The sequence below is a fragment of the Hippichthys cyanospilos genome, chromosome 6 (genome assembly GCF_059441005.1).
Source record: "Hippichthys cyanospilos isolate Australia breed blue-spotted pipefish chromosome 6, RoL_Hcya_1.0, whole genome shotgun sequence".
Classification (NCBI taxonomy): Eukaryota; Metazoa; Chordata; class Actinopteri; order Syngnathiformes; family Syngnathidae; genus Hippichthys; species Hippichthys cyanospilos.
Window position 1 is genome coordinate 6567167 of NC_142374.1, and position 13219 is coordinate 6580385.

General features: G+C 40.4%; 1 protein-coding gene across 2 annotated transcripts in view; it reads right to left on the reverse strand.

Annotated features, from left to right (window-relative positions):
- The window catches only part of furinb (furin (paired basic amino acid cleaving enzyme) b), a 103332-nt gene continuing 90113 nt past the window's right edge, over window positions 1-13219 (reverse strand). For both annotated transcript variants that reach the window (XM_088416749.1, XM_088416750.1), the window contains exons 12-16: window positions 12456-12573; window positions 12179-12358; window positions 11211-11338; window positions 6488-6616; window positions 1-2590 (exon numbers count right to left, since the gene is read on the reverse strand). In XM_088416749.1, the coding sequence (XP_088272875.1) occupies window positions 1923-2590; window positions 6488-6616; window positions 11211-11338; window positions 12179-12358; window positions 12456-12573 (1223 nt within the window). In that variant the 3' untranslated portion in view covers window positions 1-1922. The remainder of the gene's footprint in view (window positions 2591-6487; window positions 6617-11210; window positions 11339-12178; window positions 12359-12455; window positions 12574-13219) is intronic.

Sequence of the window (13219 nt, forward strand, 5' to 3'; positions counted from 1 at the left end):
TGCGAACACCAAAGCCATTTTATTCCAGCATGAAACTGAGCTCCACAATATTATCCACTGTAAGGTACCGATAAATAGAAAAAAAAATATAAAATGTATAAAATACAAGATTTCATTTGATTTTAATCAGAGTTATCTGATTGGGTCAACGTGAACATTAATCTTGAGGTGCTCCAAAATAGCCTCGAGGTTAGCTAGCCTGTCTGACTCAGAAAGTTCTGGTTTTTGGGGTTTGAATCTCATCTCAGGCGCTACTGTGTGGCATTTTCATGTTCGGCATGTCCTTTCTCGTACGTATGTTAAGGTTCATTGGAAACTTGGGTGTCCAAAGGTGTGAGTATGAGTGTGATTGGCTGCTTGTCCACATGTGACCTCGGAGAGAATAAGCGAAATAGAAATGGAACGGATGAATGGATTCTGGTAACCAAGACTATTTACTTTTTAGTGTAGCCCCAATAGACCTATTGCATCTGTTATACAAGGTAATAAAAGCAAAAATGATGTAATGTTTGCTGAGAAGGAGGCCTATCCTTAACTGAGATGTTCTGGGAATGAATCAGCGTTGCTTGGGGCTGGAAAATGAGCAGAAATGTCTCCATAATAAAGCACTTTAATTTGCAGCAAACAGTTAAGCCCCCAGCCCTTTTCTGCTTTTGTTCCAGGTTGCTGTTCTGCATAAATGGCAGTGACAGAACCCGTCCTGGGAGAGGGTGTCACCGAAGAAGCGTACACGGTGTATGTTGTGTGGGAAACGACACGGCAAGTATTTTGGATGTCACTCTTCAAAATGATTGCGAGAAGGCTGTTGAAATGATGTGGCAACATTTATAATTATATGTCAACTAAATCTACAGATGAGACTCTGACATGACCATATTTGTCTTGAAAAAGAAGCTCGAGCAGATGCTGGATGGTCTGCACTGTTATTTCCGGGCACGTCTTTGGCAGCTAGACTTTTTGTGCCTTGCCTAATATGTTCGGTGCAAGAACCTTGACCATCGTCATTATCTTGGTTTAAGACCGAGAAAAAATTGCGGCAAGATTTTGCAGACCGCATAAAATGACATGAAGGCCCAGATCTGGTCCACGGGCCTTGAGTTTGACACTGCCTTACCATTATATAAAACGATGATTTCATTAATAAACAAGTAATAAATTAACAAAAGCTAATAAATACACAAGTAAAAAAATGGGATGCATTTGGGTGGGACAATAAGGCAGGGATTTGCTCCCTGCCAAATCCCCAATTTTGGTCCCTGGATCTGAAACCGTTACGGGTTTCTGACCAAGGATGTTTTGAAGGCCTTAAATAAATCAGTTAGCGCAGTGGTGCAGGACTACGCGTTGAGGGTGGCACAAGGCGGCATGATCCGTTCCTACCTGATTATTTCATACAGGGATTTTTCATGCTTACTATCATTATATTATAGTGTAACAACGCATCCAATTATTGCTCTGATTATCACATCGGCATAGCAAAATGTTTGTAAGACTGAAGTTTAACTTTTACCGTAGTTTAATTTAATGTTATACTTTCACCTGACATGGTGAAAATCGAGATTCCCCAATTTAGGAAAGGTGTGTTTTTGGTTTTTATTAGAATAAGCTCAAACACAATGAAACAGTTGAGCTCACATGCATGTTTGGGGAATTTAGGAGGATGTACGGAAGTCACTTATGAATTGGGAGGACTGTATTTTCTCAGGTTTTCAAATTCTGATAGATGTGAAAAGCTTTGAAACACCTTGTACTTTGCCTACAACTGTTTTTCAAAATGTAATACTGACCTTTTTACAAGATCGGCATAGATTAGTGATATACTTTTGACGTATTCTGACTTTGAAATTTGGGTTCTGGAATTCTGCCATAAACTGAAGAGCCCTGTATCTTGGTACCGGAAGGTCCATATCAACAGGCGTCGGCTAGATGACGCTCTGCGTCTTGATGAAAGCTGTCCTTTCACTGCGACTGTCGACTTCCTCGCTGTCTGATTCAGACTGGTAGGCGGTCATGTCCTCGTCCCCCCACACGGTGGGGATCCCCTTGTAGCATATGCGCGCCTTCCTCTTCTGTCCTCTGCCCAAGCCGAAACCGAAGCCCACGCGTCTTTCGGGTACTTTGGTCCTGCGGCTAGAAAAAGCTCCACCTGCGCGCAGCTGCAGTATGAGAAAAACTCCAGCAAAGGCCATCAGGATAAAGGCACAGCTGAGCACCGCCACGGCGGCGGGAAGCTGAGAAGACGAGCGAGGATCAGGCGGGTCCCCGCCGCCTCCTCCGCTTTTATCATCAGCCGCCGCTGGATCCTCTCCTCCGGGCTCGCCGCCAGCAAGAGGAGATTTGCGCTGAACCTGGTTCTGGTGCGAGCAGGAAGTGAGGACCAGGCGGCTGTGAGGGGGGCAGGACAGGCAGTCCGCGGGCCCCGCGGCAGAACAGGTGAGACAGGTGGGGTGACAGGGCAGGCAGGCTTGTACTGAAGACAAGTCCACCCAGTTCTCCAGGGAGAGATTGAGGAGCTGCGGCCCCGACGTGAAACCGGGAGGACACAACTTGACGCAGCCTTGGAGGAACAGGGAGAAGCCTGGGCTGCATTCTGTGGCATGAACGAGACAAAAAAAAAAAAAATTGGATTCGTGCAAACAAATAATGCAATGTCATTTGTGGTGAACAGGCGCTTGGATTTACTGTAATTGTTTTTGACAGTGGTCCCTTGCTATATCGTGGTTATTATGAAGTACAATCTTAACTGAACTGTACATTTCCAGTCAAGTAAATGTTAGCTTGTTGAACATAGCCTACGACCGCTACCTGGCTCAAGTTACAATCCATAAAAGGTGATAAACATAGGACAGAAACAGCCGCAGCTACTCCCTCAACCGCTTTATTTAAAGACAGAATTAAACAGTAACAAAATGCAGTAATTCAGTCGGGTGCTTCAAGTGAGATCGACACTGTAAACCACAGGGTTGTTTGTGCGTTTTCTGTGGTGTAGAATCAGTAAATGTAACCCCAAAGGAGGAAAATTCTATTACTGTCGAGGTTGAAAAATGAGAGGTTAAGATTTGTAACTTTTTTTTAAGCCTCAAGATTTCTTAGAAAAACCTTCAACCGGCATGAATTTTTTTATTGACATACAACGCGTGATTGCGGCCGATCCAAAGATTGATATACAGCGACAAAAAAGTGGATTCTATCATATATTTTCCCTCTTTTGACTCTTGCAGTGCCAAGCTTTATCAGAAAAGGAAACCAATAGAGGGCCAATATATTTAACATTTCCACTCATCTTTCAAGGCCGACGGAATATTGTGTGCTATGTCTATGTAAATATGAGTGGTATCATATGAAAGATTGATTTCCATTCCCTACTTTGAATTGCATGTAGGTAATATCTGCGTTGTAAATGTGAAAACACTACCATCCAATGGTCACAGTTATCACTACAGTGCTCAATTATTTTATGTTAGATTAGCATGAGTCAGGGGTGTCAGCAACCCTCCATAAAAAATCATATTTGACGAGACGTTTATCATTTATTATTGTTATTATTTTAAAGGACGAGAATTCTCATCCATGGCACTCAAAAAGTTAACAGATGTGGTTGTAACCATTTATTTTCTGCTGTATTTGGGACTAGTGCTGTGCAACCTTTGGACAATCAGAAGAAATGGTGCTGTGCTATATTAGCATTGTTGCTATCGTTAGGTGTGGTAGCAGTTGCAGCTTGGCGCTTTGCATTTATGTAATAGGCTAAACTTGAGCTGCTTCTATGGTACGCAGACCCCTTACAACTAATGCATATCAGTTGACCTTTATTAAAGATGCCGTCATTTTTTTATTTAAGTTTACAATTTATTGACCGATAACTCTCACAGGCTCTTTCATTATTAACATCTTTCCCATGCTCCTGAATTTGCCCTCTCACAAACAACAGCAGCCTCTCGGGTTCTATGCGAAACACAATGACAGCCAATCAATGTTTTAACTATGATTGTAATTACTTGATGGCGATTAATCGTTATGCATAAAAAATTTTGGATAGTTGATGTCAGTAATTACTGTGTGTTATGGGAGCTCATCATGTGTAATTTCACATTTTCCTTTCAGTCTTGGCTTAAATCATTAATTCTCCAGCTTGTGATTTTTTTAAACTTAAAAGCCACTTCTTGTTGTGGAGTTTCAGACACATAATTGCTCAAGTGTTTTTAAATCTGCGGGTGGCGTTTCATTCAGCTACTGAATGATAAATACACCAAAAAATAAAGTGAGGATAATTGCAAGGAGCTTCAGTAAGCCATAAGTGACATCAAGATGCCCACTCGAAGACAAGAGCATGTGCAGTGACAGGCAGAAGGATTAAATGTTCTTCCACATGATGGCAGAATGTATAATTATCTCATCCTAACTGACATGTTTGCTTTGGTGTTGTGCAGTAAGCTTCATCTAAGGTACAGTAAAAAAAAAAAAAAAGTTTGCCTTTTGGCTCAAGGAAAGCTGGGAAACACTGTAATCCACCAAAAGATCTAGCTCCAAAAAATAGTGTTTACTGTTTTTTAGAAGAGCTTTGTGGTTGAAGATTTTACAGTTAGCATTTTAGAATCAAATGAGTACAAATTGGGATGGGAGATGGAATGGGTAGTGAGTTCTGTTGTGTTCTGCTGAACAAGCCGACAGCGAGACATAATGCCTTCAAAGGGAACTGATGTGCTGAACCCAAAAAATATGGACCTTTAATTTGGTGTGAGTGTGCTTGGCTAATTGGGGTATTTTTTTTTCCTGTTCTGAGTGTCTGAAGTGTGTGTAACGTCTTCATTCTATTTTTTACTTTTTAGTTACAATTACACTTATTATGCTAGATTCTTATTACGCTAGACTCATGTTAGCTAACATGGGGGAAAATCTATCCCCGGGCCGGATAGATAAAATCACTACATACATTTACTGTATATCTTAGTGTCAATTATATGTATATTTGTTACTATGCAGGTCGGCCTGGTCCTAATTCCTCGCGAATAAAGGGGGTCAACTGTAAAAATATTGTTCAAAATGAACTACAAAAAAACAAAAAAAAAACCAAACCCAGGCCACAGTATAACTCTCAAGCGATGTCTGGTCCATGGTGATGAAAATGGTTGGGACCCTTGATATAAATGACAGAAGAAGATAGAGGCTCACGCAGAGGAAGTCATGATGTCAACTCGAATCACTGCGCTAAGGCTATAAATAGCTCAGCGTTCTTTCTTATTTATTGTCTTATTTTCAAATTTAAAAAGAAATATAAGACTGATTGTTGATACACACACGGACTAAAGCTGAATGTCTATCAATGGCCCAGATGGTGACCCCTGTCCATTGTGGATTTTCCGGGGGCGTTCGTTTTTCCTTGACCTGTGTATTAGCACAGCTCGACAAAGCTAGATCTTAATGCTAAAGCGAATGCTAGCGAAGTGCCCCGCATTCTGTCACTTAAGTGATTAGCAAGATATTTTGCTCAAGTGTGTCAACTGCTCATTTCTGCTCGTAAGTTGCAGGGCTCATCTGGGCATTGCTTGCCAAAGTAAGGATTTTTGTGTACTGTGATGTTCGTCGTCGTTCGGTCAAGACTGCAGTGGAAGACTCAGAGTTAGTTGCTATCCGGACCACTGCAGTTAACAGCAGCTCGGGACTAGGTGACTTTTAGCAGTTCTACTGTATTTCTTTCATAAAGAAGCGATCCTACAGAAACACGACTCCCAAAATAACCTTGTGGGCCGGATTAAACCTCCTCGAGAGCGGGATCTTTGACACCTTTGTTTAGTTTGAACATGATATGGTGCTTTTTTTGCTAAATCCTTGTGAGACCAAACTCATTAGAACACCAGATATGAGAACTGGCCAGGAAAACGTTAACTCGTGTGAGGAAAGAGCCAGAACAGTGAGCATCATTATCCATGGGCACTGCCGTGCTCAAATATTCTAATATGCTAAATCCCAATCGGAAGAGGTTGGTCAGGAGGCGGTAGACAGCCTTTTCAGAGGCCTCCCAAACCAAGACAAAGGAACTTGCTGCATCTATCCAGTCAGGGCTTTTATATTAAAAACACTCCCGTCTGGGAAATTCTGCCTGCATTAATCTGGTCCTGCATTTAAGTGGTGTTTTCACGTCCTTCAATTAATGACTTTATATTTATAACACTAGGGTAGTGACCCATTAAAAATTTAATGTGCATACATTACTCTACTCTTTTGGGGTTGTTTTTTAATTAATTTCCTCAGTCTCTATGGGCCTGATCAACTAAAATCCCTAAATTCATCTCTTTACATTTTTTTGTGCACCTTCCTAAATTGATGGCCTTGTTTCCACCTTTTTCAGATAACACAAAAAGTGAACCAAGTCAGGTTAAAGAGCAGACTAGAGATGTGAAGAATGGTCATTTTCCTGGCATGTACTGTAGCCCACAAACGTAGCAGTGCCAGAAGAAAAGTAATAGCTTATGTGTAAATTTTTCACCTATGCAGATCTGCTGAGCATCAAACGTCTTGCAGCTGTTGTTGGAGGGCCTGGGAAAGTCTGACGACAAGGGGCTGACCACACTGGACCCTGTCCCCCACAGAATGAGAGTGAATTGACTCAGCACTCCTGAAAAAGATGGATGGACCAACAACTGAGTCTTGAGCAGAGGTGATCGTGGAAAATGTGTTTTTAAAAGTAATAATGGTAAGTGAAATATAATTCAGTAATCCAATTCATTTTAGTGGACTTTCCCTTCAATACATGCAAATCTGTTGGGAAAACTAACATTTTTTTTTTTGTAAAAACCTAATTGTTCATACATCAGAAACAACAGAGTGTCTTTTGTGTTTCACATTTGGGACTGTGTTCTTGTTTGGGTATGCTTCATTTTTGCATCTGTGAACAAAGTGCTGTCGATAAGACAGTCCCCCAAAAGCTTTGTAAGATTGCCAAGATACGGTTTGGGCAAATCCTGTCTCTCACAAAGTTCACTATGGCTCAAATAACAATAGATGGTTACATTTTTCTTTAAAACCCTTAAATAAAATTTGTCTTGACAATGCATCTTAGTTGCATGGAGTCAAACAATGTCTGGCACCTGGGAACTGGTGTTCCAGCCTAGGAAGGTTCAATCACATTACTCTAGAAGACAAAAATAACTTTTGGTTTCACTGGATGGTTTTGCTACTCTATAACATTGTCTTGTTCTGAAAAGAAGATGCAAATACAGTATCTCAAAATGTGTGTTTGGTTACACATATTAGTTAAAAGGGGCTTTTGGGGTCAAACTTTTGGAGGTCAACCATGCTAAATGTTGACGTCTTATCCTAAATAAACCCAAAGTGTTATTTGCTTTCATTGATGCATTTCTATGCATTCCTTGTTCATACTGCGCTCTCACACCGGCCTGCCCCGAGCAGGTAAAAATGTCTTGAGAAAAGCTTATGATGGCAGAATGGTAAAGACACAGCGACCTTATCCTTGTCTTTTAGTTTCATTTTAGTTCCGGATTTGAGGAGGAGAGATTTTGCACCGCGTCGGCCAAGTAAAAAGCAATTGTTTCATTTATTAATTTTAGAGTGCATTACTGTAAAACATGCTTGTGGCGAAAATATGTGCCAGTCACACATTGAGAAGCACGGCCCACCAATGAGACATTTTACTTCCTGGTTAGAAATCTCAGTACCACGAAACGCATTATGAAAACGAAATTAAATTGCCAATGTGCCAAGTTTATACGCATTGCCAAAAGTGTAAAGGTTTGATCTATGTCCTTTAAGTAATTCACAGGAAAGCAAAGTCTTTATTTCTATCCAAACATTTTTTGAGATGAAGAAAAATGCTACTCTTAGACACTTTTTGAAAAGGAATAACACATTTGATACATTTTCATTCATGCCTTGAAACTAGTGCAGTGTTGCCAACGGAATTAAGTGTACTGACATAAAAGCTATTATAAGGATTTTGAGCGTTACTCACCCATTATCCTATTATTCGGAACACAACTCTATCTCCTCTCAGCTGTTTCAGGCTAGAAAAATCAAATTGTACCAAACGGTTGTGTGTGTAAATGAGTTCATTTAAAACGATTGACACACATAAAGCATCATTTCACAGGCCGGGGTGGACTATTGCTGGTGTGAATAAATTCTGTCTGAATAAACAAGGCAGCATGCTGATGGGCTCTCATTCAGTCCGTCTCATTTTTGAATGCACTGTGAAACGTGTTATGAGGACACAGGGGAGAAAGTAAATATGTGTCGCGACTCACGAATAAAGTGGCCACATTGAAGAATCCACAGGCAGGGAAGGGAGACTTGGAGCACCGCAGTGCCGAGGCAAAACATAATGAGATCTAATCTAACAGCCGTATACGATGCTCAGGTTTGACTGACACTGGTAAAGACGCATGAATATGTTTTGAAAAGATTCAGGTCCGTAGTTCGCAATGATATACTAACTGCATCATAATGAGAGGTGTTTGCATCAACTGTGCAGTCAAAAAGATGAATTTCAAATAAACAGTGACGTATTCCTGTATCATTTCCTTTGAAAAGAAGCCTTTTTAAAAAGGTGACATTTTATGGCAGGTGGCAAAATTAGCAGACTTTCAACTTTATACATGCATGTGCATTCTTAGTCAGAAATAAACGGGGCAATCACACTAAAATAATCACACTTTGTATTTCTATTCTCGGTGCCATCCTTTCTTATTACTTAATGGAGTTTCCCAGAATTAAACGAAGACAAAAAGGTTAGGCGGCATTGTAGATGATAAGCCTCTGTCTGCCCTTCTATACAGACAATATCCCAGTCATCAAGATAACAACATGTTGGCACAATATAACACCGCTGTGATTGCGACTGTCTGACACAGAAAGAAAGGCGCGATCTTTATTTCTACATGTGAAAACTGAGCAAGCCTGGAAATGAGTTGCTTATGAGCGGAAAGACTGACACAATCTAAACAAAAGTAACAAACAAATGGAGAAAACAGGACAACAATGTTCAATGTGGCAAGAAAAAATATGACGCGTTTCATCTTATGAGGCAGCAAAGGTCGTAAAATAGAGAAAAAACGTTTTGGTCTGTAGAGAAGCTTCTGACCTAGAGAAGTTGCTTACCATATCTTTGTACTCTTATCCCTTAGATGACGTCTTTAAATATCTTCTGCTTTTAGCCATTCTTGGGTGGTTTACTGTAGCTGTGTGGTGGGACTATTTTTCCTGTCGCAAGAGCCATCACCTATAGCTGAGACTAAGCATTCTAAAATGGGGGAAAACATCTGTTCTAGAAAACCATGAGAATCTTAAAATTGCATTGTACCGTGCATAGATTCAAGACTCCCTGTGCCAGACACAACCAAGCAGCCCCACAACACAGGCCTATTTGTGTTTCACAGTAGGGACTGTGTTCTCTTCTAGTTTGTATGCTTCATTTTTGCATCTGTGAATACAAAGCAGATGTGCCTTGCCAAAAATGACCGGTGTTGTCTAGGTCGGCAACCTTTAACATTCAGAGCCATTATGACCCAGTTACAAAAAACACATTCTTACGAGAATTATGGTGACGGGGCGACGAGTGGGAAGGTGGAAGCGGGCGGGTGTGGGCAGCCAGAGCAGCCTGCTTACAGCAGCTTTTGTTAGCCAAGGTTATACTACATTATTTTCATTAAAAGAAGCAAGCAGACCGAACCAATGCCTGAATCCATAGGTGTTAACAAACACAGGCATTAAGATGAGATTCATTCTGAAGAATTCTTCAAACGCTCAAGTTTGTATTGTTTATTTATCTGTGTTATCTCATTTTCAAATATCTGCTTTTAATCTGGAAGGCTGCGCCGCATTTCATGTTTATGCCCTCACCCAAACATCATTGACTGCACTTCAAACGCATTATTTGTTACGCCGCCCGAGAAGTCGATCTGGACCAAGCATTATTTATTTTCCCAAACCATGGAGAGACGCAACATTAGGATGAAAGAGCCACACGTGGTTCCGGAGCCGCAGGTTGCTGACACCTGGTCAAGTCCTTCCAGAGGATATTGCCCAAGAAGCTTTTGCAGCTTGGGAAAACTCCAATCTCACCTTTTTATGATTTTTTTTTCTGCAGCAGTCGTCTCCCATAGAGTTTACTTTGGCTCAAATCATGGATGGTACGATCTGACACTGATGCACCTTGACCTTGGTGTTGATTTGTTTTAACCTTGTTCTTGGCTCTTTTGTTGCATTAACCATCTCTTCAATTGGTCATCAACTTGCTACCTGTGACCACATCTAGTGAGACTGAACAGAACTTGCTTAATAATATGAATGAATATTATTTCCAACCGTATTTATCAAGCTGCTTGGAGACTGTCTTATAACCTTTAACATGTTTGTCTATAATGTCCTCTCGTATCTGGCGAGACAACCATATCCTTTGATTCATATGGTCCATGTTTTTATGAGGTGCACATCATGTCACGAAACAGCAGACACTTTATGAATAGGTTGACTGACTAATTACAGGTTTGAAGACACCAAAATGCCTTGGTTGAACATGTCCTTAGGGTAAAAGTCATTTCTAATTTTACTCTAGGGGCACCATCATTTTTCTACATGCGTTTGTGTTTTTAACAGTTTACAGTAGTTGAGCCACAATTCAAAAGCAGTGTGACTGCAGTGTGATGGATTAGTTTGAATTGTTCATTTTAATTAAAAAATGTATTACATTCGGGTTATTTCTGTGACCACTTTTTTTTTAACATAGGGTACGCCGTGTCTAAGTCAGCCTTGTTAATTAACCTAACTTGTTTTGTGTTTAAATTCCAAAATACATTCACTGTTAGCAGGACAGTGATTTTTGTCTTTTGAATTTGTTTTTGGGTTCTCAATGACAGCCAATTATTGCCGTGTTTCAGAACACACTGCAGATAATGTTTCGACTCACTATGTTTCGCAATAATTTTTGCCCCCTTGTGTTAAAATTCACCCGTGTAGGATAGCAATGTTCTGGAGTACTTTTGTGAATTGATTTATCCACTCATTGCTTTCTACAGTTTTTCTCAATGTTCAGGCAGCGACACGCAAACTCTATACAGGAAATTCAGAAATGTAATTCAATCAAATATCCCGCCCCACCATTCCACAGTGTAGTAAATTTTGTTTTTAAAAAAAGGTGTTGTGGAGGGGTGTTTGATATGATGCAAGTGAAAAATAATGGAGGCCAATTAGGTTACCGTAGTCACGGCCATTAGCTGCAACATTTTCTATTTCCAAAGTCCATTCCCCTTGAGGATCCTCATCCCACGAGTGGGTGGTCATGAAGGCCCAGTCATTGAATCCCTCGGTGGAGAAGTCATTTGGCCTGCACGAATAGAGTCAAATGAACCAAACATGTTTATACCTTAATTAACATACATCCTATGGAAAGTATCTAAATTTCTCCAATATTTTGCTGCGCTGAAGGCTTCTACATATTTACAGTCAGCTCGACTCTTTTTTTTTTTTTTCAAATGATCGGTTCTTGTTGCAACACATCATCCCCCCAAAAACATAAATACGCAACACATTTTATTTTGTTGAAAGAGAATACCACTCTGAAAACCTTCGTAAAAAAGATAAATGTCACAAGTCATTTTTTGTTTTCTTACAATGCATCATAAGAAATGAATCATAAAATTGCTTTTAAGGTACTTTGACACAATATTTACCCATTTCCGGCTGTGGAAATGTACACACACAAGTCCAAGCTATTTATGCGTGCTGAAAATACTGGTTTAAAGTCAAATTAAACTGAAGCGCTTTGAGTGCGTGAGGTAGAAAAGCGCAATACGGGAGAAAGTCCATTAACCATTTACGTACTCTTAGACAATGCTGTAAAACATGTTTTGTAATGACAGTGAGAAAGTCTGTTTTATGTTAATACGTAAACCTTCATTACGGGATTAGAGTTTATTTTCACATATTACTACAAACTTTTTTATTGCTATCTTATCATCCCAAAAAACAACCTGATTGTAAAATGCAGAAGTTACGACGCTGAGCACCGCAAAAGAATAAAAACCTTCAAACTTGCCGATGCAATCTAACAAGCACAAATTTCAAGCATTTGTCAGGACCCATTCTAGGTTATTTTTCACCTCACGTTTAAAAAAGTGTGACAGCAAAGCTGGACTGAGCAGTGTGCAGAGCGTTTTATTGTTACCTGGGAAATAGGAGTGTGGAGCGCGTGCCCAGCGGACTGATGAGATGAATAGCCAGCTTGCCTCTCTGGTTGTGGAGGAGAGTCAGACGAGCCTGAACGTGCTCCAGAGAGCTGACATAGTCAGGCCGTCCCCAGCAGGCATCCACGCTCTTACTGAAAATCAGCCTGCTCCCGATGTCTCTGCCGATTTGACAAGACAGCTTAATGGTGCATGTCTACACAAATAAATGTGCTTCTCCCGAGGGGTAATATGGTGACTGATGTGTTCAACATTCACCTTGGTTCTGTAAGCATTGTGTGAACGCACTGGTGCTGCGGCCCCACTCTGGTCCAGTTTTGGGCAAAAGCCACCATTGCTCCAGCATCCAGGAGCCCATAGCCGTATGAGTGACTCACTGTGGATAGAGAACATTGTTGCCATTGCTTTTCCAGAACGTTGCTGGGGCTCATGTGCTACAGTTTTGAATTCTACTCATTTTATTTTTTTGAATATTGTCATTTCCAAGTACACACCAATGATAGCGGGGTTTAAAAGAGAATAGCAGCACACACACACACACAAACACAAAAAGCGGACATCTTGACACTAGAAGAGCCCTGGTTCTCCCTTGGCGACTCCTTAAGCACAAGAATTCACACCAAAGAACAAATTTGGGTCAAACTAAGACATGTTCGAGGAAGATGTGTGTACCTGGAGAAAACCCATCCAAGCCATTCTTGATGAAGGCTCAAATTCAAATCCCCAAACTCAGATATGTGAAACACAAGCGTTAAACACCTGTCCATCAAGCCAAACTGCTTTATTGATAATAATGAAGAGCATTGCACTTACACTAGGTGACCATGGATTAGGGGTGTGCAATATAGGCAAAAATGTAAATCTCAGTACAGGTAATTTTATGGCCAGTATATACATTAATTTAAATATTTTCAATACAATTACATGACAATAATGGTGACTTACTGGGATATTTTAAAAATAAAACAAAACAAATATGTAGTTACCAAATATATCCCATTGAGAACATCTGGGAGAACTTG